This window comes from Hetaerina americana, unplaced genomic scaffold, assembly GCF_022747635.1.
Source record: "Hetaerina americana unplaced genomic scaffold, ioHetAmer1.1.p SCAF_1, whole genome shotgun sequence".
NCBI classification, from domain to species: Eukaryota; Metazoa; Arthropoda; class Insecta; order Odonata; family Calopterygidae; genus Hetaerina; species Hetaerina americana.
Window position 1 is genome coordinate 91813199 of NW_027286069.1, and position 27193 is coordinate 91840391.

At 37.0% G+C, this 27193-nt stretch overlaps 2 protein-coding genes across 3 annotated transcripts in view; both read right to left on the reverse strand.

Annotated features, from left to right (window-relative positions):
• The window catches only part of CarT (Carcinine transporter), a 48964-nt gene extending 34252 nt beyond the window's left edge, over nucleotides 1–14712 (reverse strand). Inside the window, exon 1 of the mRNA XM_071593384.1 lies at nucleotides 14565–14712. The gene's annotated coding sequence lies outside the window, so the exon portion shown is untranslated. The remainder of the gene's footprint in view (nucleotides 1–14564) is intronic.
• Nucleotides 14713–22705: 7993 nt separating this feature from the next.
• The window catches only part of Fs(2)Ket (Importin subunit beta Fs(2)Ket), a 36919-nt gene continuing 32431 nt past the window's right edge, over nucleotides 22706–27193 (reverse strand). For both annotated transcript variants that reach the window (XM_071593386.1, XM_071593385.1), the window contains one exon: nucleotides 22706–26600. In XM_071593386.1, coding sequence (XP_071449487.1) covers nucleotide 26600 — 1 coding nt within the window. In that variant the 3' untranslated portion in view covers nucleotides 22706–26599. The remainder of the gene's footprint in view (nucleotides 26601–27193) is intronic.

Genomic DNA, 27193 nt, shown 5'->3' on the forward strand with positions numbered 1-27193 from the left:
TCACCTGATTTGGCTCCCTGTGACTTCTTTCTGTTCAATCGAGTTAAAAAATCATTACGGGGAACGCGTTTTAGCAGCCGAGAGGAAGTAATGGAAAAATCGCAGGAAGCACTGATGGACATACCGAAAACCGAATATAAAAAATGTTTCGAGGATTGGATCAAGCGCTGGCATAAGTGTGTTGCAGTCGATGGGGATTACTTTGAAGGGGACAATATAGATTTAGATGAATAAACTTGTATTTTTAATTTTCTGAATAAATTCCGGGAAATTTTTGATCAAGGTAGTATACACACACACATTATTCCGTCGAAGTAACACGGAAGTGTTGAATAAAAAACTTAGACAGCAATAAACAATATAAAAACACATAAAAAGAACACACGTTATTTCATAGTTTTTTGGACGGAATTTTGCTCCATATTCCTCAAAAGAAACAGTAGTACTGCGCACTACTGTTTCTTCTGAGGAAGACGCAGCTAAATTCCGTCGAAATTACTAATAAATAACGTGTGAGTGTTCTTTTTATGTGTTTTTATGATGTTTGTTGCTGTCCACGTTATATATATATATATATATATATATATATATATATATATATATATATATATATATATATATATATATATATATATATATACGAATCGCGGTAGTCCAGTGGGTAGAGCGTTGGACTGCTGACCAGAGGGTCCCGGGCACCTGCAGCTCCACCCAAGCTGAAGTGATTTTTCGGGTACCAGGTCTTCCTGGGAAACCATAACCGGCAGAGGGAAAGGAACTGGCCCCCCTACCCTGATGTGTGAATTTTCACACGCCGTATAGGGCTTAGTACTGGGTGAACTCTGCAGTCACCTACCAAACCGACCTTCGGGTAGATTACTGTGTTTATATATATATATGTATGTTTGTGTGTATGTGGGTGGCAGTAGTCCAGGAGGTAGTGCGTTGGACTACTTAGGGTCCCGGGTTCGATTACCGGGAAAGCTATGTGATTTTTCGGGTACCAGAGCTTCCTGAGAAACCATAACCGGCACAGGGAAAAGAACTAGCCCCCTACCCTGATGTGTGAATTTCACATGCCGTCGGACTTAGTACTGGGTGAACTCTACCATTACCTACCAAACCGACCTTCGGGTTGTGTTTATGGTATACTAGCTGAATACCCGGCTTTGCACGGGTTAGGGAGAAACAATAATATAAATATACTACATAAATAAAAACAACAAATTATAAAGTACAATAATACACTACTTCATACAAATTTAAGAATCTTTTTTATTTAACACCTGTTTATAAACTACATTTTTTGTTTCATATCCAGGAGAAAGAATATATAAATTTTTAGGCGAACCTACTCTGGAGCAAGCAACATAAAGTTGCCCGTGGCTAAAACATGGCGATCTTAGATCAACACCACAAGACTTTAAAGACTGTCCCTGTGATTTATTAATGGTAATTGAAAAAGCTACCCGGACTGGAAACTGTAATCTTTTAAAGTTGAAGGGAAGATCAGTTGGGATTAGAGGTATCCATAGAATAAAAATTATTTCACCTTTTCCTTTTCCAGTTAAAATGACTGCCCGGATTATATTTTTCATTAATTTTGTCACACACATTCATGTCCCATTGCAGAGTTTTGGTGGATCTAAATTTCGCAATAAAATGATTGGAGATCCTACTTTAAGTATAAGGCGATGTTGCGGCAATCCAGCTGGATCAAGTGAATTTAGGAATTCCGTTGGATAATTGACTGCTTCGTCAGCATCCACTACGGTATCAACCGATTTATATTCAATCACGTCTCCTGGCAGCATGGCTAGTATCTCCTTGTTAATTTCATTAACATCATCGTTCTTAGGAGCAAGAATGGCTCTTTCTCGCAACCATTCTAAATTTTTATAATTTTGATTAACCTTGGGATAGACTGCTTGTATCATATCGCGGACAGTTTTCACCGATACACATAAATCTGATGACAATTTTATCATACCAGATGCTTCAATAACTAATCTATCTTCTCCAATCTCCAAAAGTTTAGTTGCAAAATTTTGAGCATTCCCATCTCTTAAGAGGATTCGCATGTTTTGTTTAAGGCTAATTTCTTGGACATGATTCCATAGAACAGAATGTTTTAAACAGGCATAAATTTCATCAGCTGGAGTCGATTTTGGAATGACAGGCAGAGTTTGACGGAAGTCTCCACACAGGAGTACCAGAGCTCCTCCCATTAAACTGCAGTTTCCTCTAAGATCTTGAAGTGTTGCGTTGAGGGCCTCAAGAGATTTTTTATGAGCCATCGTACACTCATCCCATACTATCAATTTACATTCTATAAGAACTTGTGCCTGGCCGCTTGTTTTATTTATATGACATGTGGGATTTTCTTGTCGGGAAATATTAAGTGGCAACTTAAGGGCAGAGTGGGCTGTTCTTCCTCCTTCCATTAATGTCGCTGCAATACCTGAAGATGCAACGGCTAGAGCAATTTCTCCATGAACCCTGATTTCAGCGAGAACTAAATTAATTAAAAATGTTTTTCCCGTGCCACCAGCAGCATCAAGAAAAATGATACCTCCTTCTTGTTTATCTACTTGATCCATTATTGTTTCGTACGCGAATTTCTGATCTTCATTAAGAAGTGGCTTTTTATCCGCGATGTATGCTTCTAAGTCTAAGACATTGTAGCTAGTTTCACGTATATAATCTGGATAAAATACACCCTGTTGATCTTGTACAGGTGCAAAAAGACCGAGTTCCACTAAAGTCTTGTTAACCATGGTGATACACTTTTCCTCCAAAATAATCAAAGTTTTATTAAAAATGTCGGAGTTAAACGTAATATTCAATGTAGGATTTTCACTTCGAACTTTAGCCAGTATATCCTCACTCATTGATTCTTTATATTTTTCCCATAATGTTTTTGGGTTAGATGTATTACAGGAGGTTATTATGATGGCAAACAAAATTCGGATTTGTCCTGGAAGAGAAATCAAACTGGCCTCTCGCAATGAGTCATCCCAGTGTTGATCTCCTTCTAGCAACCCTAAAATCTAGCAAGCTTCTCTGAATGTCTCACATATTTCTCCGTTTACCGTTCTTAATTCTGCAAATGAGCGAGGTCCTCTAATGGTATGCAGAAGCATTCTTAAAAAATAACATTCGGCGTTGTTAGGATGGACTGTGTAGACTCGGCCCAATGCGTCACATGAATAAATATTATTCTCAGGATCAAAGTTGCCCATTTTTCTTCTACAAAAGACTTTCCTTGATGTATTCCACGTATAATATCTCGGCAATTCTGAATACAATAGTGTTCTTGCAAAAGTATCCTGCTGGCATAGTTGGGAAAATGCTGTTTCTATGACAGCAAAAAAGTAAACAAATTACATACATACAAACAAACACTCTCCTTTATATATATAGATGTAAGCAAATATATCCATACAAATGAAACTCACACGTGAATTATCCGTGGTTCAAGTCTCGATTCCGCCTTCCCCACCTCTCTCGTTGACATTTAGTCTTTTACATGTGTTCCTATCCATTCCACTTTTCCATCCATCCTTTTCCATGTGAATGAATAAATATAAATATATAAATAAATATATATATATATATATATATATTTATAAACGTGATGTAGAGTAAGATGTTTGGTTTTGCTAGGGGTCACAAATTATTTAATTAGTAATTATGTCCATCCAAAAACCTACCTTAACCGGTAGATTACCTAATAATAATATAAAAACAATATGTAACGGACTATAATTATGTATTACAAACACAAAGATAAACACAGGAGAGGTGGGAAAGCTGTGAATGTGAATGAACATTTGTTCGACGCATGACGTTTTTTCCTGTTTGAATGTGTATGTGTGTGTGTGTGTGTATATATATATATATATATATATATATATATATATATATATATATATATATATATATATATATATATATATATAAACTTTGATTATAACATTTATAAAGAGAAAGGACACTGAAATATTTAGTTTTGACGTTCCGACGGTACGGCCGTATTCTTCGGAATCTGATTCTTCAGAGATTGTGATTCTAATTACATGTAAGTTTTTCACTAGCAATACGTATATGTTTAAAAACTCTCTCTCTCAACTTTACGACCTTATATGTTGATTTTGAAATGTACAATACTTACTGTTCGAAGCATATCATCAGGGTGGGGTAGTTAAGAGGTGAATTGGAAAATGGGTTTGACCTGATACATCTCTTTGAATGAAAGTTCAGGACTCTTTGAAACAGGAAGATTCTATCGAATTGCATTGCAACTTTGCACGAATATTATGAGGTGCTGAATGCGTATTTTCCCACCACTTCTATGTCACATTCGAAACATTTTTGTTTCGACCCGGTATAGTGTATTTATCTTGTTTTCAACGTAGAATATATAATTAGAAAATAACGTTCAGCTCAAGCCAGAAGCACTAGAGAGCTGAAATGTTCATTAATCCTATTTTGTGAAGAGAAACCGCCAGAAAATCGATACCCCTTACCGGAGGCAATTTCGTCGACCCTATAACTTCAGGGATCTGCCATTAGGGATTTACAAATTTAACTGCGGATAATTTGTTAAATAAATGAAATTTATGGGGCCGTGGAAAGATCTAACGAATAAGCAGGTATTGTTAGAAATACTTCGAAGGATCAAACCCGCGTACTTTTTAATATTTAATATAAAATAGGAATAGGAAAGGTAATTTGCATTTGATGCTCTACTTTGTGAAAATTCATAATCACTGAATAAAAAACTTGGTATTTTTTCATAGAAACAACTTTATAATACTACTGGTTTCGACGCATAGGCGGCATTATCAGGTGTTATTTTAAAGCCAAGTTTTCTAGTTTTAAGGCAATCACAGTCTACAGTTAGATTTTATAATTCTTTGTGGTCAATTTGACTGTTGGGAACATATTTGAAGCCTTTTCCCAACAGATTTGTTATCTCTGTGTTGATATTAACTTCTGCTAAATTGACTACTCCACGATGAAAATATAATTTTTCGTTATTATTCATTAAATTAAATGACATTCTTCAACTAGTTACTTAAAGTAAAAAAGATGCAGGACTTTTTTCGGAGAGGAAACAAAAATAAATGTCAATAGTTTTAAAACAGATTGAAGAGATTAAAAAACGAAAAGTGATCGAAGAATGTCCTCCTGCGGTTTTAGCCATTTCTCATTACAAATAGTTCATTGGTATCGGAAAACACGACGCCCACGCTCCGGCCGAAATTCGAACTGTCAGACAGAAGAGATATTTCTTCTTGCAAAACGGCCAAATGGATAAGTTCTAAGGCTAAAAAGTCTATAGCATATATAATTTTAATACTTGATGAGAAATTGCTACGACGGAAGCAAATTTGAGAAAGTGAAAGAGATAATATTAAAGTTGTATACGTAAATGAAAACAAGAAAGATGAAACTAAAAAGAGTTTAAGAGGATAGAGAAAAGCAGAAGGAAAGCACATAGGTCTTAGCAGTACATATTAATAAGGACCAAATGAGAGCTTTCAGTTTCCAACACGATTAAAGAGCCGAATAAGGAATGTAAATCTACCTATCTTCAAAATCTTTAGGACCAAAAAATCAGAATAATCAAATGGTCAAAATAAGCATTTTACTTTGATTCCCCACAAAATAGAACTCTTCCCTCCAGCCATAAGATATAAGGTGAACTTGCATATAGCTTTAATTCAATGTTTTCAGATTTTGTGCGAATAAGAGAGAAACACGTACTTAGTTGATAGAATAATGAGTGAAAAACTATTGAATATAAAAAGTGAATTCATTAAAATAAAACTAATTTTCCGAGGACTTATAATAACCTATTGATAAAGATGAAAATCATAATTTTAAAAACCCATTTCGATGCATAACAGTAGTCGGAGTCTTTGGTATTCTAGCAATAAATTAAAGCATCATTTACATTTCCTTATGCCATGCAGAAGTCCTGGAATTCCTTGCAATTCACCTTTATTATTTAACATCCATGGTGCTTGCATGCATACAGCCGGTAGATTTCAAAGAATTTAAGCAACTGAAACAAATTGGCATATATAAAATAAAGTGTGAAACCTTGCATAAAAATAGCCCACGGGGCATTAATGCAATCATACGTATAATCATCTCCCCACAAACGTAACTGTCTTTCCCTCAAACCATTCCACCAAAGGGTGCTTTCATAACCTACTAGACAGGGTAAAGTGACTGCCAATTATTCAAAAGTTTACTAATGTTTATAATTATTAATAATAACTGTACTTTGCGAAAGGATGTCTCAATACCAATTGTAATCCAGCATAACTAACCGAGAACGACACGAGATCTATCTATGGAGACTGACCTTTCGAAACAAAAAAAATCTTCATTCGTTAATATTGTCCGCAAAATTTCGAAGGATATGTGAGAAAATATTGACAAAATAATCTTCAACTTTGTAATGGCATTACAGCCCAAGTCTAAAGTCCTTTAAGAGATTACTTTTTATTTTAAGTAAAAAAATGGTCCTGAAAAGGACTGAAAACAGTTTCACATGCCCATCAAATCGAAGAAATTTCGGAAGTGGTTTCTTCGAACTCAGGAATCCTACATAGCTAAAGTTTCAGGTTGCTGTCTTTTTTTGGTTGTTTCACAGAACATTATGAATCTGCCTTCAATGGAAATAAGCTGAAAATATTTGGTTTTAGAGAATTTTTAGTATCTAACTAGGGACATTTGGGAATCAGGTTACATTTTTTCCAGGGGATTTTTAGAGGCCATAACCCTGGAAATTTCAGTATTATCACCGTTATTCATCCTTTGAGGAAAAACTAAGTTTTCTATGCCGCTGCCGAACTCATTTGGTTTGTTGATCATTCTCGTTCATTATAAAGCGCCAATTGCTGACAGTATAGAAAAATGAACTAATAATAAACATTTTATGCTTTCGAAAAATTTTAGTAAGTTCTGGCGCAGCCAAATTCGAGTATTCACTTCTCCAATAAATTTGTTATAGGTCGACATTTGACCTTTACTTATGGCGGAAAAATAGTTTTTGCATATTCCGTGGGTAGAATTCTTTCTGTCACAATTGCAAACATGACATTGAAGTAACTTTTTCGATATTACTTCCTGTTTTTCCTTCATAGCGCATTTTTATAATTTGATTCAATAATTTGAAGGATTAGTGAAATTGTATCAGTTCATTCCTTTAAATGAACTTCGCTCGTATCATAGTCATTTTGCTATTGTTGCTTTTAGACCAAAATCGCATTTACTTGTGAGGATGTTTGACAAACAATATCGCTTTGTCGCACACATTTGCGCTCCAATAATAAAATACTAATTTTTAGAGAGAGGAACGTGTGAATGTCGAATTTTCCAATCGCATATCCTTGGATTACCTTTCCTGGGAGCTGTGTGACCTTAAGTATACAATAGATTGGTGGTAACTATTTTTTTATTTGTATCGAAGAGCTCCAAAAACATACACCAAACGGGTTGCTAAGACCGTTTATAAGTTTCTCTAGATTCTCCTATAACGTTGGAATAAAATGGATTATACTAACATTTTTAGTAAAACATGAATTAGAACTGCTTGCAAACTCTGATATTACACAGAAGTCAGACAGAATAACAAACAATGGGGAGGGGTATGGGACTCCACTCCTCTCAGAAAAACTAGCCTGGAAATGGTCAAAACAATCCATCAATGCACCTGCGAGCCCCCACCCCTCTCAAATCCTTCCAACCCTCCCCGCCCCCACTCTGTCCTGAGGGTATATATGCTTCCTCTGTCTGTTTTGCAAATTTGTACCAGATGATGCCGCAAGTCGGTGAAACGCGTTGTACCGTATAATAAAATCGGTGGAAAAGTACGAGTCTTTCTTTTTAGTATGGATATTAAATACTTCCACGAAGTGAAGCCTGAAACAATAGAATATAAACTCAAGTAACTGCAAGTAAACTCAACACGTGAAATTCGTCTGCTATCGCATGGTAAACGTTTAACCGTTGTGTAATTAAACAACATAACATCACCAGTTAAGTATAACATGGGGAAAGATCATGTTTAAAAAACTTTTACAATTATTTTCAGCAACTATGAACCAAATATCTTCCAAATGTGATTGAACCCTCCCAGAAATCAATTATGTAATAATAAAATGAAAGATCTACCTAAACAATTACAGTGACTTACAACTAATAAATGCCCCGATTTGGAACAAAGACGAACAGAAGTACTGAAAGAATTAGCACCAGGTATTTTCCACTTCTAGACACTTGTATCCCTGCTGCTGGCAAATTATTGTTCAATATTTTGGAATTAATAATCAATACTGAGAAGATGGCTACAATATGTGTTTAAAATTTCCTCGCCTATTCTCGATGTACCAGATTAATTTCATGTGGTTCAAATTGCTCTCTATATAGTATACCTACTATTTTTTATGAAACTCCACCTTTGCAGAAGACACGATACAATATCATCAGATTGACATCATATTTGAAAGTATTTTTTCAGGGCAATCTTAGCTGATGATGGATCAAAGTTAGCTAAGAATTTCTTCCGTGACCACATAGTAACAATTTCCAAACAAATAATCGGCGAGAAATTCCCCAATTCTGTTGGAAAATAGCTGAGATGACTGAATATTATATGAATGTTCCTTTCTCTTTCTAGTGCCCACAAACTGAGTCAAGAATACAATGTGTACTTTCACAGCAATGTCCGCGCACTTATATATTAATTTATTTTAGACATTTATGGCAGGAATAAACAGTGGTTGGGTGGCATCTTGTTAAAACAGGGTATTAGGCATACACCCGTATATTGACATAAAAATATACTGACTTAGAATATAGTGACATCTATTATTTGAGCAGGATCCGAGTTTAACTAACAATTCATTCTTAAGGCGAGAATAGCCTTGATGAGGACCTTCTAGTCGAAACCAGGGTTCTAAAATAGAAATTTTTCAGATAAAAAAACGCCTTACCTATCTCCTAATTATGCACTTCCCCACATTGACTCAAGAATAGTTTTACAAGGCAATTAAAGACGGTTAATGTTTAACTTAGTATTTATTCAAAAAGCTGGCATTGATTAACTTAGGAATGATTAGAATTTTATATAAAATGGAAAATGGCTTAAAATATGATGCTCTCTCGACGTATGTGCAGAGTGAATACCTCTCGGGTGTTCCACCGACTCAAGTGTTCCATCACCGCCGACGTTTGTATGACTGGGGCGAGACGCTCATCACGGAGATGGAGAATCCGAGGTGGAAGACCGGGAGGAACTCACCCGGCTTAAAAAAACCAGTCACCCGTCTGATTTACTCGTTTACAGACAAAACATAAAGCCAAACTTTGGCGAAATCCATCCATAGAAGGTACGCCGATTTAAATCTCCATCCAATCAATATCTCAGGAACGAGAAAAAATTCACAATATTTGGTGAAGGAGAATCAATATTTTTAGCTAATTAACAATAGGAGAGTTGGACAATAGGATAATCCTATTGACATTAGGACATTGACAATAGGAGGACCCTATCTTGCTACGCAGAGGTCGCGGGATCGATTCCCAGATAGGTCGGTTTTATCCCGCTTAGGGATTTAATCGTTAATGCATTGTTTTTCAGTCCCCTCATGATTCAATCAATCAATCAACGTATTCTACTAATTTTAAGGTAGATTTTTTGGAGGGTCCCTAACGATCATTGGGAACCCTCCCTTCCTTCCTCTATCCCGCTTTCCAAGCGTTCTCCCTTCTACTACGGCAATTCAGCATAACATTAGCTTTCATTATTTCTTCCATCTAGGTGCTCTGCTTTTTTCGGATTTCCCTCAGTAACTTCCTCTCTTCGCCCACTCTATTTAAAACTTCCGCTTTTAATTTTTCCTCTCTGTCCAATTTTTTCCATTCTCCACCACACCCACATCCCAACAGCCTACGTTCATCCCGTTACCTCAAAGGCCTAATGATTATAATAAAATGCAAAAAAAACTTACCTGTTTACGTTAATTTTGAATATAATAAATAAGAGTAAGAAATGTGTTATATAAGCTTTAAGGTTTTACAGCTCGGGTTCAATCTATTTGACTACAGCAATTGAAACTATGTATCACTAAATCCAAAAAAGAACTAAAACTCCAGTCATAAAAGTTTTCACCCAGTGGAAAATTGCATTGTTTTTTTAAAATGTTACTGCTATCAACATACTTATCCTTGTTTCTTGACTAAGTGTGAATGTCCCTCATAAAAGCGGTGACTAACTCTACAAAGAACCATACAGGGTCGCACCCAAAAGTGGTAGGACGGATTTTCTCTGGCGCGAACGGAGCGGTGGAGGGGGCTCTTAGCAACAGACCAACACCAACCTCAGTCGCCTGCGGGCTGTCGTTGAGTGATGACACCGTTTTTAGTGAAGCAAGTTTTTTGTCCGCGTCGAAAAACAAAATGAATCTGAATTTAGAGCAACGATATTCCGTGAAGTTTTGTGCGAAACTCGGGAAGACGGCAACTTAGACCCTCGATATGATCAAGCAGGCTTATGGGGACACTGCCTTAAGCCGTTCCACAGTATTTGAGTGGCACAAGTTGTTTAAAGAGGGTAGGGAGCTCGTTGAAGACGACCATCGCTCCGGACGGCCGTCGACGGCAAGAACCGACACGAATGTGGACAGAGTGAGGACACTGCTGAACATAGACCGACGCTTAACCAGTGAAGAAATTGTAGAGCAGTTGGGTCTGTCTGCATCCAACGTCCAACGCATTATTTCACAGGATTTGGCCATGTGCTTCATCATGACAACGCGCCATGCCATGGCGCGCTCGTCGTCAGACAGCTCCTGGCCAAATACGGCGTTGCCACGTTGCCGCACCCGCCCTATTCTCCCGATCTGGCACCACCGGACTTCTTCTTCTTCCCCCTGATGAAAAGACAGCTCAAGGGACGACGTTTTGACTCGATAAAGGCCGTTCAAGAGGCTTCGACGAGGGTCATCAACGGTATCCCCAAAGAAAATTTCCAGCGGGCGTACGGGGAATGGGAGCAACGTTATACTAAGTGTGTAGCAGCTCAAGGAGCATACTTTGAAGATTATTAAGTCGATGTTAGTATATCGTCAATAAAATTCTTGTAAAAAAATCAGTCCTACCACTTTTGAGTGCGACCCTGTATACAGTGGACCGAACTAATTTCCGCCGTTCACAATATCTGTTTTGATACGTTCAATGGACAATACGACTTCTTCTGTCCACAACCTTAACCTGTACGGTTTATCTATCCGACAATTAGCTTGTATTAATAGGAAACTGTCTGCAGTGAAGCCATCCTACGAGTTCTGTATGTCGTGAATATTTTTGGAGTTAGTCAAATTTAAAATACTATACCGCAAAGTAATAATCGAGTGAAGCAAAGGTATAATAGGATAGCTTAGAGCAGCCTCAGCCTCTCCAATTACTTCTAAACTAGGACGTTAGCAAGAGAATAATAACCAAATACATCCGGTTATTCGTACATGAAGATATTCCAATAAGGCAAACAATGACGTGGACTGTGACTTCCAAGTCCCATCAACTCTCTGCGTAAAATCAGCAGTAGGGTCTCCAACAAAATCGATTGATCTGCGATACAATACTGGGAAAAAATCACAACACCTCGACATACCTAGTCACAAAGGGATAAGTATAATAACAGCGACCAAGTAAAATGCATTTAAAATGGACCGAGTACGATGCCAAAATTTTGCTTCCATAAAGAGCGAGGTAATATCAGATTAACTTTTAAGAATATGTTATTTCCTCATACAAAGTTCATTTTTAATACTCATGGAGCATTCTGGGTCTATACAAAAAGGCATTCAAGTAATGCTTTAAAAAAATGCGTAAGGCATTCGTTAAAAATGCAAATCCAAACTGCATTTGGAGTAAGAGTTTCAAAAAATATAGAATGCCAACAAACTTAATACACGAAGGTTGGAGACAAAACACAGTCTTTCAGAAAATATGCAAATCATACGAATAAAAGTAATTATGTATACATAATTAATTCTAAATCAACATTCCAATAGTAAGCAAGATCACACAGAATTCCGAAGCAAGTCACGCACGAAGTAACCCATCTAAAATTACCACGCAACCTAATCGAGATACCAGGAGACCTGGTGTCCTACATCCTCAACTGTGAATTGCCACGCATTTGAAAAATAATCTTACGATGAGTACTTGGCGCATACAATAAGAAGCTGCTTAAAAACGACAAGGAATCAGCGATGAGATTTTTAGAAGTTAGACTGAAGGAGACAGGCTACAATGAGCTCATAGAAGAACGAAGAAATTGCTCACTGACAATATACGGGTTGACGAATTATATTTAGATATTTAGTCGTAGATCTAGCAGTAGAAATCCAGAGCTAATCGCTTCAAACAGCACTCGTTACGTCTGTTGGATTGATAGTCACCTATACATAGATTCGGCTCGCGGTACTTACGGAATTTTGTTAACGTATCCAATCTCTGATCATTTTTGAAATCGAAAATTGGCTGAGTTTGACTTAAAATTATGTTCGCTCAAACGCTGTTATTCTATTTTCGGATTCGCTCAGTTGCTGACTCAGCTAAATTCATCAAGCGAAATTGATTGGCAGTGTACTCCTTTTGTAGGCATTGAACTGTTAACCATTACGTTTTAGGTTTGGGACATACCCATGTGAATGGAATTGTAGGGGCTACGACGGTCGTCGATAATTCAATGTCAGTTCATTAGTGTCCGTCAAACATTCTAAAGGGACATGGGAGTAATTTCTATTCAAGCAGATGGAACGTAGGGGACCGCAAAAGATCAACAAAAGTAAAAACACGATACTCGGTACTTGAAACGCCTAGCCGGGGCCAGCACCTTTTTTGAAAAACTTAATCCATTCTTGCCATTCAACGGCTGACACCTTTTTGTATGTGAATTCTAATAAATACACCACTAGGTTACAAACTATCCGTCCTACTCAGGAGTCAAGATTCGATCGTTTTTGATCAGAGATGACGTTTTTGACAGAGTCAACGGGGCAGCCGTTATTTAACTCCATGAACGCTGCATGAAGACCACTATTTATAATGGCATATGTACGACACAAGGGAATGTGAAGCGGGAATACCGAAAACACGCGGGGAAATTGGGGATTTTCAGGAAAATAATTTTCATTCCCGGCGCGAGGTCAAATAGCACAATTTTCTTGCCCTTACCTGATGAAAGATTATGCATAACGAATGTATCTATCGATATGAATCAACTATAAAACTCCTGAAATTCATGCATCGTAAAGGTGGAAAATCGGTTAATTTATCATTTAATTATTGATAAGCTATGAGCTTTTAAGAAATTTAAAAATGTTTCTGTTAATCACGACATGGGGTGATTACGGCAGTCAAGGAATACGGACAAAATTCGAAGATGCATCCAACAGCAAATTCTTAAATATGTACCAACGGATATTTTTATTCACACAGCTATCAAATAATATTTATGATATACCGTTATTATTTTCCCCTTGCATGTCTTAACTTTAATTAATTTTAACACAAATAACCTTATCATCGGCTTTAAATTACTCCTCTTCTTCAGACACACTATCTTAAGTATACCATAAAAAACAATAAACAGCCATCAACCCAAAATTCAAATTAGTAGAGATAATTAGGTGGTGATCCAGTAGCAAATTATTGAACTCAAACCGGAATCAATACATTTCCGAGCGGACATTAGGTCGAATGTACTAACGGAGTACATTACCCTAACATCCCTCTACATTATTAATATCCGAAAGGCATTTAGTAACAAGACGTCTCACTAGCAATGCATAATAAAGTTTGAATGTTGACACCACTGCCAATTTAAAGAATTTAGCGAGCGGTAAAAATTAATTACATGGCCATGAAATATTAATTTAATATTGACGCTGATATTTGAAGGACACATTATGAAGCTGCTGTCCAAATACAAAGGATTGCTACATCCCCCTTAAAAAGTACCGCAGCCTAAAAGGATAAAACCCGGAGGAAGCGGAAGGAATATCAACAAAAATGTTTATCTTTACTACAACAAATGTCAGTTGATCTTCCTCAAATCTTCAATGCAACTAAATTTGCCACCCAAGGATGTATCTAGCGTGAAAATAAATTTTCTCAGTCCATTATTCCGGGCTATTCATCTTGTTAAACTTCTAGTGATTCGAAAATAACTCGGATGATTTAAATTCCATGCGATGGGTAACCTCGTATTTTAACATTATATTTAAGAATGAATTAGCGGAAAATTACATTTTTTTATCCCAGTGATTCATTTCAACAAATTTCAAAGGACGTTCGTACCAACAATTAAATCGGATACATATTTCGGATATTAAAAATAAACTACCATTTATCTAATCACCACTGACAGCGAACAGAATTCGCTCATGGCCCTTAATCATTTATCTTATCACAGAAATCTCAGTTCGAAAATACCGGAAGCAAACGGGTAAAATTTTGAGAGAATGAATTCTTACTGTGATAGGGAACAGTCGCGGACTGTACAGCTGCAGGCGGAGTCCGAAGATTCCGAGTGCACCAAAGTGTCAAGTTGGAAGGTTTATACCTGTGTAGCACACACATGGACTTCTTCGACCTCCGTCAGAGAGGCGATTAGAGGTGGAAACCGTCGTCTGCGAGGGAGTTGAGGGAGGGAAAAGGAGGTGGGGCCTGGAGGAGGAAAGAACAGTCGCGTGTCACAGCCAATGCGGACTCTCGCTGGTTCTCAGCTTTTGTCACCTCGTCCTTCGTTTTCTGCCGTATTTTCTGAGTCAAGACGAACTGCCTTCAGGAACATACTCCATCAATATCCAGGTCATTTCGAGGCAAATACCGGTAACCATAAAACCCTATAAACTCAAATTTCCCGATTCTTTAGTCGGGGATATAATTTCCAACTGAGTTCACTAAAAGATATCAAAACCATTTTAAGGATTTATCATAAATTGACATACTTAGATAATTAACATATTACGACAGAATCTTATTTAGGCTGATGCATAATACTATACGCAGACATAACGAAATGAGGCCCGCCGGCCAAGGAGTTGTTTTTATTGGAAATTCTTTCCTCTCGTCTGTTTTCTGCCGAGTGATTAATAGGCCCCATTAAATTTATAAAAGTTACTTCAAAACTTTGGATCAGTATGATAGCTCAAATACCAAAAAATATCCCAAAACTATTTCTTTTGTTAAAAATAAGTTCATGTTTATAATTGTTAGTAATGGGCGCATGTGGAGGACTAATTAATTTCTGCTTTAATGTATGTAGGAACTTCTAAAATTAAATAAAAAATAATCATACTGAAACAAAATTATCACAGACTTCACTCCGGGGATAATTAATTCAAAAATCCCTTAGTTAAACTCAAAAATTTACATTAAAATCGGAGCAGAAAGTTCCAAGTGACCCGTTCCCTTATTTAAATAGATGTGTATTATCGAAATAACAGAGTTGCTTTATGGAATAAGCTTCATAAAGGAAGTAGATGCATCATCATCTCTCTGTGGAGGGAAAGCTAAGCGTCTCTTCATTTGCATAGGGACCAGCTATTTAAAATGCATTGAATATGAAGTAGTCAAAATGTTAAATATTGGCAATATTACCCAAGTTTCTCAATGCTCTTGATGTCTTTGAAATGTCTCGGTTGAGAAGGTAAAATTGATATTTTTAAATTTAATTTGTTTTTATAATTAAGTTAAGGTTAACTAAGGTAAGCTTACGAAATACGAAGGTATATGCATGCCTCTTAAAAACATCAACTGATGGCAGAGCAAAATCGACTCTGAGGGAAGCGATTCCAGTGTGCAACATGTCTCCCAAATGAAGCATACATACTACCTAACCATGTCTCGGCGGTGTCGCAGGGGGTGGCTCGGGGAACGCTGTGACGAAATCGAAAATGTAGAAAATACTGGGACAAGAGGAACGGGATTTAGTCTTAAGCGCAGGGAGGGGTTGAAGGTGGAATAAATACTTAGCGAGGAGGCCATACAACTCCTGAGGGGCAAGAATCGGTACTGGAAATAGTATCACCCATTCCAATGGCCAATCCATCGTCTGCATGCATTGGATCCTGAATAAATAGAAAGTAAAGAGAAATCTACTCATTTGTACTATTAATAACAAATTAAAGCGATTTAACCACAAAGGTATTAAAAATCAATTATGGATTTGTCATATCGTTAACTGTAAATTACAGCCTAATTTGTAAAACGCGGCGAAAACGGTGTATTGTTTAATACAACTGATCAAACTTTATCTCTCACCGCTAATATACACTTTTCTCGCTCTCATTTTTTATCCAAATTTGAGATTCATCTCATTAAAATGAATTAATGGTGGATGTAAAATAAACGTAGGAACAAATAGCAGCACAATAGCAGGCGAAAAGATCGACGAGAGAAGGCAGGAACCTTAAGGGAAAAGGAAGACAGAGGCAATGGTAAGACGAGAAGCGAGGGCTAACATCGATTACATCACCAAGCCAGAAATTTCGGGTACCCATGAGTGACTGATGACTGACCTGCCTAGGGTTTGCCATACATTGCTTGTTACCGTGGGTATTATGCTACCAACTCGGCGGTTGCTTAATACCAACTTCATTGATGAAAGGCTTGGTATTTTCGATTCCCCGCATTCATCGCCCCCGTAATTCATCCCATTCACATCATTGAAAACTGCACGGCATGCACTGTTAGGCGCATGTCCGCGTCACAGGCCCATGACGTGGGCCACCAATGGGAAGGACTGCGACAAGTAGGGAAAGGGGAACAAATTGAGCAATGAAAACTTGACTCGGGAAGCTGAATCTCGCACACCAGAGCTTCATGATTTCAAAGGCAACCCAGGTTGATTTTGAATGAGGACTGACAGAACTGTCATCCCTGTGAGGATAATCTCGTTTTCGGCCATATAATGTCCGGTGAGAGTATTCCCCGAGAGGATGGTCAGTTTTCAATTTTTGGTTACTTAATTCTCTTGACCTTCACAAACTAATGCCATCAGCGGTACTTCACGCTGTTCTTTATATAATTGACTTAGTTTTTATTTTATACAGTTGAAGTGTAGTTCGACAGCAGCAGTCCTGAGAGAATTAATTGCTCTAACTTTGGTTACATTCAGATAATATCACAGCGTGGAATAAAATGTTATAACTCTAATTTCCAACGGATAACTGATGTCAAATCATATCCGGAATAACCCTCTCCTGAAAACCGGTAAATATTACATTTTTATTGCCTCTTTTGAGAAATACGCCCTTGTTTACATTGTCCTAATGGTTTTCAGGCCTTGGAGGAATGGCCATTTTTACTACGACTATTATATTGAGTTAACTAAGGCAATGTTAACCTTTTAAAATAAGCATAATTGGTCCCATGGGAAAACGTGAGGCATGAATTATAGAAAGTATAAATAGACGAATCAAGTTCATGCTGAAAAATACTTACTGCACTTAGCATTATTTAAAAAAATGTTGGGAGAAGTATACATGCCAAAGCATTACTGAATTTTTAATGTGAAAAATCAAAACTATTTAATCCTTACATAAACAAATTGTCCCGACGTCATATGACGCATGGGAACACTGCAGATGGACACTTTTACACATTGCCCAATGAGTGGTGAAACTCAGATGATTTTTACATTTACTGCAAGGAATGCCAACGTAAAATGAACTAAAAATAAGAGTGAGATACACATCGAATCATGGCGGAACATAGGAAGAAAAGATAAATCGCCGCGGAAGCCAAATTGTAACCCGAAATTCGTTACTGTTAGTTCGTTTTAAAATTCACCCCCAGCGCTGCCGATTATTTTCATAAGTCAAGACGAAACCGTGTGTTTATGGAGTTAAACGTCACAGTGATGACGCTGAACGTGAAATCTACCGCCGTTATCACCGCATACTAGCAGCAGTTTTGTGATAAAGATCGGGCAGGTACATCAGAAAAATGCAGAATTTGCAACACTTGAGCTAATAAAAAGGACCCATGCACTATTTCTTAATATTTATGCTCTGCGGTTAGCTCCAGTTGTTAAAATTTATGAAAAAACCTGTGTAGTTCCAATAGTAGGCCTGAGTCGATTAAAAAAATTACAGAATTGATACTTTCACTCAAAAAGTCTTCGAAGTAGCACCCCTGCGCGTCCACACACCGCTGCCAGCGGGTTTTCCACGCCTCGTACCGCCTTCTGGAAGGCGGCGCCCGGAATGATGCTAAGCTCCCTCGTTACGGCCATTGTAACGCTTCCACCGAGCTGTGGTGACGTCCTTTCAGCACTCATTTGAGGCGGGGGAAGAGGAAGATGTCTGGTGGGGCACTGTCTAAAACATTTGGATACTCACTCACATGGTCGAGAAGCTCTTGGCAGATCCGCTTGCGAGTTTCCTTTTGTTCGTCCGAGAGCACTCGCGGTACCAACTTCGCACATATCTTTCTCATGCCCATGTTTTCGGTCACAAGTCGATGTACAACAATTCTAGGGATGCAAAGTTCATCAGAAACCATGCAAACACTTAATCTGCGATCCGTGTCCAACAAAACCTTCCCTCTTGAAATATTTTCGTCATTTTTTGAGGTTGAAGGGCGTCCTGAACGTTCGGCGTCTTCAACATCCCCTCTTAACCTCCAGGAAAAACACCCGAACTACCCATGACGTTATCACCATAAGCTACCTTGCGTATGTCATGAGTCTCATTCCAGGTTTTGCCCAGTGTCATGCAAAATTTGATGGCGTAGGTTGTTCCAATAACCGGTTCAAGACGGAGCGTTGCATTATAGAGATTTCGTAGACAAACTATCCGCAAAGGCTGGGAGACAACCGCCACCGGCCTTTTCTGAGACTCCCGTCCTTCGAACCCAGCTAGAGAAACCGCCGCCCGTCCGTCCGTTTATCTTGGAAAAAATAAGACTACTTTTGGGACAGACCTTGCAACTGTCTCAATATTCATATATCGGCTGTTTAACTTTACGAAGAATAATTGAAACTGTTTAAATATTAACTTTCTAATAACGGCATATGTACGATGCTAACAACAGCAAATAGAGTCCACGACCAATGAACACCTCATGTCGTTACATAACAACCGGAAACGCACAAAATATATATGAAATTACAAAGCAATTGAAAATTTTCTGATCATAAAGAAGCTTTAATTGCCAATTCCTACCCCCACTTGACAGTAAATATTCTCACTCTTCTGCAATATATACATATATAGTCCAGGGGTAGAGCGTTGGGCTAACGGATGACCTGGGTTCGATTGCCGGGCAATCCTCTCTGGGCACCCTCGGCTTCAAGGTGTGATTTTTGAGTACCAGATCTTTCTCGGAAACTATAGCCGGCACAGGTACAGAAAGGGCTCCCCCACCCTGATTTGTGAATTTCACACGCCGTGGGGGCTTGTATTGGGTGAACTGCCGTCACCCACCAAACCGACCATCGGATTGATTTTTAATTGTTATATAAATATATATATATATATGAAGAAGATAGGCTACGTGCCAAGGTTATCTCTAGGAAGAAATCCTGACACGTTCTATTTTCCAATGGAAACGAATTTTTTCCGGCGTGTACTGTAAAAATGAATGTTTAATAGTTGATCTACAAATATATCACTGATGTGAAGGAATAATATTAAAAGGATCCATGATATTAATCATTTTACTCGTTCGCTTCTGAAGCAAAATACACAGGTTCACTTTGGTGCTGTGCGACATTACCCTTATAAACGACTTACACAAAAATATGAATATGTTGTGCTAAATTATGATTATACAAATATTTTCCCATTCACCTCCAGAAAAACGTATATACAAACGATATAACAAGTTTACTAGTGAATACAAAATTACTAATCTTCGGCCGGGCTAAGGGAATCATAAACAATTTACTACGAATGCCTGTGACATTGCATGTACGGCATTTCGTTACAACATATTGTTCCTTTAAAGACCCCAAAGTTTCAGGACGCTTCGATAGCTTAACAGGCAAAAGCATTCGACCGGGAATTGAGGGATCCGGGTTCGAATCCCGCTCAAGGCGATTGATTTTTACTCTGAAATTATTGCATTAAAATGCACATTAACGGACGACTCCGTCAAAAGTAACGGCAACACCCGCAGCTTCTTTGGAATACGTGCGATGTTTGGCTCTTTCTCAGTTTGTAAATATGTTACATTTAATAGAAATGGCCATTAATTTCCCGCGGAAAGGTAAGCATCATTGTAGAGCGTTTTGAAATACACCCTGGCTACTACTACAGTGGCAGTGCCGTTTCGATTCAAGGCTGTACAGCCAGTGAGTTTTGAAACGCACCCTTCGTTTCTTTACGTCGATCTTCATATTTACCAAGGTAATCAAAATTAGTTTGAAAGGCACTAATACGGGGACATGCCGAGAATTACTTTCAATACTTCCAGTCTGTACTTTATTGCATTGCGTAATGCCAATAATAAAATTATACACTAAAATTGCTTTCTACAGCGAGGTTACAGCAAACAATTTTCTCAACCTCGGAATAGTACCCACTTGAAATGTTGTCACATTCCTACTTTCCACCCGTAAAACATAATTCATAAATAAACTTGAAAACTTCTTAATACGTTTTGTTTGCTGTTTACCGGACTGATTATCTTATGAACCTGAGCATACATTAAAAATCCCAATTTGGATTTGAGAACTACAGTACAATACAAAGTACAGAACAAATTCCTCAGTTGTATTGGAGAATAGTAACTATTGAATTAATGCCCTTCATAATAAGATGGTGACCTCAGAGTCTTCAAAGGCTTTCTCAATGTTCATAGTTATTTAAACGGAAAAATTTATTAACAGGTCCTTCAATGTACCATTGGTGTGGTAACGATAAGTCCTTGAATTCCTTTTAAGTTATTCTTTTTCAGAATTTAATTATTTAAAATTAAATTATTTTAGATCATTCTCATGGCAGTAGCCGTCAAAGAGACCATCTCTTATAAAATAAATTATCTGCTTAACCAGCAAAACTAATCCCAAATATTTGATATTTAAATACAAATTTCCTGCCATTTACATGTTCCTATTTTGGCCACTAAAAATGTGAATACCACTCAATTTCATGATATTTTTCTAAAATACTAATCAAGTTGTTACAAAAATAATGGAATTACAAGTCATCAAAAGATAGATCAAATTCGACATTTTTTTCAAAAAACTTTTATGACAAAAACAAATAACCTGTATCTTTGTAGGAATTTTGGTAAACGTTTAAATCAATACACTGGAAAATCTTTCCAGGACCACACTAAGAATCATTTGAGAACGAGGATCTACAGATGAATAAAAAATGAAGATTTTTTACTGACTCATCTATACTGAAGAGAGGACATTGAAGTGTCCTGCTACAAAAACAGATCATACATTTTTGGAATGCACCTTTTAAGTCAGCCTGAAGGGGAAGAAGGTGAGGGTGAGAAAATACTACTGGTGATAAGGCAGAAAATCACAGAGCAGAATCCTGAAAGTTTTTAATTATGGCCCTGAATTATACACAAACAAAATGCTAAGATACTTTACAATGAGAACATTTATAAAAACTATGCCACCTCTTGGAATTCCCATTGCATATTATGAATTCTAGATAATGGACACTGGCATCCAAGTAGGCATAGATCATAAAAAATAATAGAGAAATGTAACTAGTAGGGAGGATGTTATGGAAGATAAAAGAATAGGATGGTGGGGAAGGTTTACCAATGATGGGTAATAATACTGGAGGAGAGTGTGCTCGTGGTTTAGAGGGAGGGGGGAAAGAAGGGCACTGTTAGGGAATTACTCTAGTTTCAACTGCATCAGTGCATTTCCCCCCCTCCACCTTCCCCAGTCTCCTCTTTTATACATGAGATTGATAAAACTGAGTTTTAACCTGCAATGCCACTGTTAAAACAATGGATGATATATTAATTGTCAACATTGACTGGTTTTACCATCATATTATGAAAAGTGAACACTTTCACAATATGAAAGAATATATGGCAGATAGACCATCCTACAGGTATATTACAATAATGTCTACCTGGACAATACAAGTAAAGATTATACATTTAACTGTATGACGAAAATACAAGGTTAATGGAACATTTCCAATAAAAAAATTAAGTAATCTAGTCGGACAATGGATTTTAACCAGAAAAGATTGTTTTCTCTAATGCTAAGTATTTGAGAATCAAGAAAATGAAGCTATAGGGGGACAAAAATAAGTTTGTAAATATTAATATTAATGGAGATTTTCAAAACAAACGGTGCACATAAAAAAACACTAAAACTTTACACAAATAATATAATTACCATTTTTTAAAAGTAATCATGTCACTCATAATTTAAGTGTTCGGGGTGTGATTTTAAATCTAATAATGTCCTTTTATGTACACTTAAAACACATGCACAACTAGTTTGAATAATTTGTACAAAATGAAAGGATGTAAGGGGCATTAGCATATAAATAATAAATACTTCAATTCAGCTACAAATAGGAAGTTTAAATGATGCACATTTTTCCCAAGCCAATACTGACGGTAATGATATGCGACAATCAAACAGTAAACAATAAATCTTTCAAAATAAAATACCCAATAACTTGACAAGATATTTATTAACTTTCATTACAGAACTAAAGTTGTCACCCTACAAGAAAGAATAAGTGCTTCTGAGCAATTCAAATTATTATGAGTTACAGAAAATTGCTAATCTCAGCAATGAATAGTTAAAACATGATCTCAGAGGGCAATACTTACAAACATGTATTCATTTATCTTAAAACCACAGGAATATTTTTGCTCCTCTAAATTTCCCTGTGACATAAATTCATGGCATTAAAAATGAAGCATTTGGCAGACAATCTAATCAACTGGAGGGCCATTTAGGGCAAAGAAAACACTAATGACTCAAGAAATTTTAGATGACTCCCTTTTACCCCTACCTACTCCCTCTGAATTACCAATGAAGATGGGAAGGGGCACATGTCTCCATAAAGGTTGTAGAGGATGGAAGAAATGGCAGAAGCTGGGACATAAGCCACAAGAAAAAGAACAAAAAATATATATTTATACACAGGAGTTTGCAAATATCCCCAACTTGTGCCTACCTCTACAACCTTCAATCAGCCCCAGAGTTCTTGTGAGCTCAACCACATTCTTAATTTTTGCCGCTACAAATACTTCATGAATGCCTGGCTACCGTTACTTAAATTTATCCTTAATCAAATGGCACTTCTCAAGCATACTAATGCGTGCACACAGCGCACAAATGCAGCATTTACCACATATTCATTCACCACATATGCTCCATGCTAAGCCAGCAATCATTCACCCACCATTTCCACACAGGATTCAGTTTTACACCTCAGACATTCAACTGATGGCATACACTCACTTAATTGTGTGGGCAGTCTCATTGTGAATGCTATAGCTTTTCATGGATCTGTTGACAAAAAACCAAATCATGGTAAATTTGGCATTGGACTTTTTTTTTTAAGTGTAATGAAAGTATATTCCCAAATTTTGAGGGAACTCCGAAAAAAATTAACCCACCAAAACAAGCATTCAACAAGATAGCACCCATACATAATGACCACACTAACTGGGCATATGGACAATATTCATTCTTCATGAAGAAATTAATAATCACGATCACACTTTACTATCAACACACAAACATACTTTCATTTCTTCTCATTGATACAATGCAGCATAACTTCAAATACTCATTCTACAACAACAATAAAAAAACAGTCATCACACTCATACATCACATTCAAACAAGACACACCTGAGAAAATGAGATACAAAATAATAAACTTGAATAAAAAAAATACTATCACACACATACACACACCTCGGACGCAATATCATGCAGACAAGAAATAATCACAGGTGTGCTCTCCCTTCTCCCACTCTTCTTGTACCCGAATTTTAATATTTCTTTACAAAAATTGACTCGCACCTACTTCATTGAATTTAAAAGGGAATGTTATAATTAAATAGGAGGGTCATACCCAGACTAATTACTATCAGGCTGAGTTTCATCAGAAATATTTGGTACTTTAAATAACCCTTTTTGGCAGCTTTAATGATAGAATAATAATAATTATAATATATGTAACTGGGAATATAATCAATATAGAATTTTTAGTTTAACAATCAAAAAATTATTTAAAACAAGAGGGGAAAAGAGATGGAATCATCATTTCATTTATAGGACCCAGTCTGATATGCAAGCACATCCACACCTACAATCGCACAAATATTCCCTGATTATCAAACAGTGTAGCAGTAAGGTATACTGTGGGCCCATTGCCAACCACTGGATCAGCTCATGTTGGAAAATTCAGTGTTGCAACATCAACATTAAGCCAATGAATATTTCAGCTACATATGTGACTTGATGTTGTGAATTATTCACATACAGTGCTGCACCAATAAATTTTGCTAACCATATGGAACATTTTTTTCCAAAGGACAATGAAAATAAAGAAAAAAGTAACACATTTTACACATACATACAATTATATCCCAAAGTTGAAGAAAATCTTTGGCAATTTCTGAGAAAAGCAGCCAATCACACCCAAAATATTATGGGGGTTGGATGCAAAGAATGTTCATTGTAAAGATGTTTTGACAAAGAGGTAACTAATATTACATCCTTGTCAGCTAATTAAAAGACAATTGTTGTAACAATTGTGCATCACAGAAAAATGAATACATTCATAACAGAAAAAATAAATAAGTACATTTTTATAATCAAGGCACTTTTTAGAGACAACTTGGAGTGTGCTAGTTTTAGTGCACATATTTCCTTCCACGCTAAGAAATTGTATGACTCCACATTGCCAAGATGTTTGTGTTTAAGTAGGCCATTCTGTTCACCCACCACAGATGTAAAGATATGTTAAAAGGTCCACAAAAAACCTCAAGTAAATTAACAATCCCACCTAAGGGAAGCATTTTCTTTTAACATGGCCAGAAATACCATTAAAGAATTGTATGTATGTGTTACCTCTAAAAAGAGTTTTGGTACAAGCAGTGAGCAACTTTCTTGAGAAACAGTTTAGGTTTACATGACAGGAAACAAGTGAAAAGTTTGAAGGTGATATATTTAAACTTCATTGTAGTAACCAATCTTGAAAGACTTAAGACAAAATTAAATCAAGATTAAAAATTTTGAGTCCATAAAAGGAATTTTGTTGAACAATACACTTTTAAAACTTTTCACTCAGATGCTTGCTACATGGCTTGTAATCGTGCCAAACAATCTGGACCCTTTAGATTATTACCTTACTTACTAACCAATTTTGGTTGACTTTTTTGTATCACACACTCGTTTCACTATGATGCTATCAGGCACACTTATGTTTTCAGGCCATGCTTTAGGATGTCGCATGGAGAGAGAGGCATCTGAACATTACCATTTAAAGTAAGGTTCCCTGTATCACACAATCACACAATTTAATGCACTCTTGGATCATCTTCCTCCTCTTCTTTCACAACTTGATTATATCACTGAGAAATTGGGGGAAAGTCGAGAGAGAGAGATAGATGGGGAATGAAGCTATTTCCATCATCTTTTGGAATCAGAAAATACAACAGATACATTTTTGTAAGTTATAATAAAATTTGCAGCACTCACCTTCCCATTTTCCAGATGCTATCACCAAGATTAATAAAAGTAAGATTTGGAAAAAAATATTGATTCTTCATGTAAACCAATCAGAGTAGACATTTTGAAACACAAGGAAGTTATCTTGGGCCATAAGAGGACAATTTCTTCTCTTTAAAAGAATTAAGGAAAAGATTTTTCCTTGGCACACAGCAATTATACTAACTCTCTCCCCCTGGGCAAGCATACTTCACTCAGGCACTGTCATTACCTATACCTCATGAATCACACTGAGCAAGGTATAGACTATCACACATGGGCACTATGCCACAAGGCTAAACACTAGCCCACAGCCACTCATTTTGGCCAGCCACCCCAGTCACACAGTGTCTGACTTCTCCACACACCACTGCACCCGCATCAATATATTTACCTAATGTCACACACTCCTCAACATTCATAGTCAGCCAGGAACCAACCACATCCTCAGATGCACAACACTTTCATCCTAATTTTTTTCTGGATTGTTAAGAGGAGAAAAAATAGGACTTTTTTGGCTTTTAATTTTTGAATATCATGGCATGCCTTTAATTTTGCCCCAACCCACCTCCTCTGCAAATTTTCCCTTTTTATGTATGCATATAACTGGATTTTTTTATTACTTTTTGCTAGTAATTTCCCACCCTCCCCTTAAATAGGTTGATTGGTGACCAAGACTTTAGGATATAACTTGGAAAGAAGCAAATGACAGAGTTGTGGCACTTGAGCGTGGCCACAATGGTGGGAAAATGGTGAGAGGGAGGAGGGTGGCAGTGGTGTAGCCGCGAGGCCGCAGTCACCCACACTGAAGCAGCGAACAGTAGTAGTCTCGGATCTGCAAGGAGAAGAGCCCAAAACGGATATGGGAAGGGAGAAAGATGCAGAGATGGACAATTTGTCGCCCCACATTACATTGCATGACTTTTTAATTTTGCTGCATCACCCAATTAAGAGAAGATTTGGTAGCTTACAAAAGCATATAAAATTTCAGAATTAAGAAGGCACAGCAAATTATTTGTCAATCTGAGTCACTGGCGCAATTGAAAGTAGAATAATTTTCCCAGTAAATAAAATTGAAATATCTGCAAAGGGAGCTCATATAATGAAGACTGTTTTGAAGTTTACCAAGTTTCTTCTCTGAAGGGGAGATACTGACTACTAGAACTTTAAAACCTAGAGTTCATCAGAAACTTCAGTTGACATAACTTCACTTAAAATAAAAATACCAGTTCACTCAAACTCACAGCAATAACAGAAGTTCTTTTTATAATAACCATCAAACTATTATGAATAGCCACTAAACTTCTAATGGATTTCTTCAATAATTATTAGGTATGTGCGAGCTTGAGATATAATTTGTTGTCTCCAACATAACTTAATGGAATTTGCATAACATAATTAAATGAAATTATTGACTTCATAATTCCA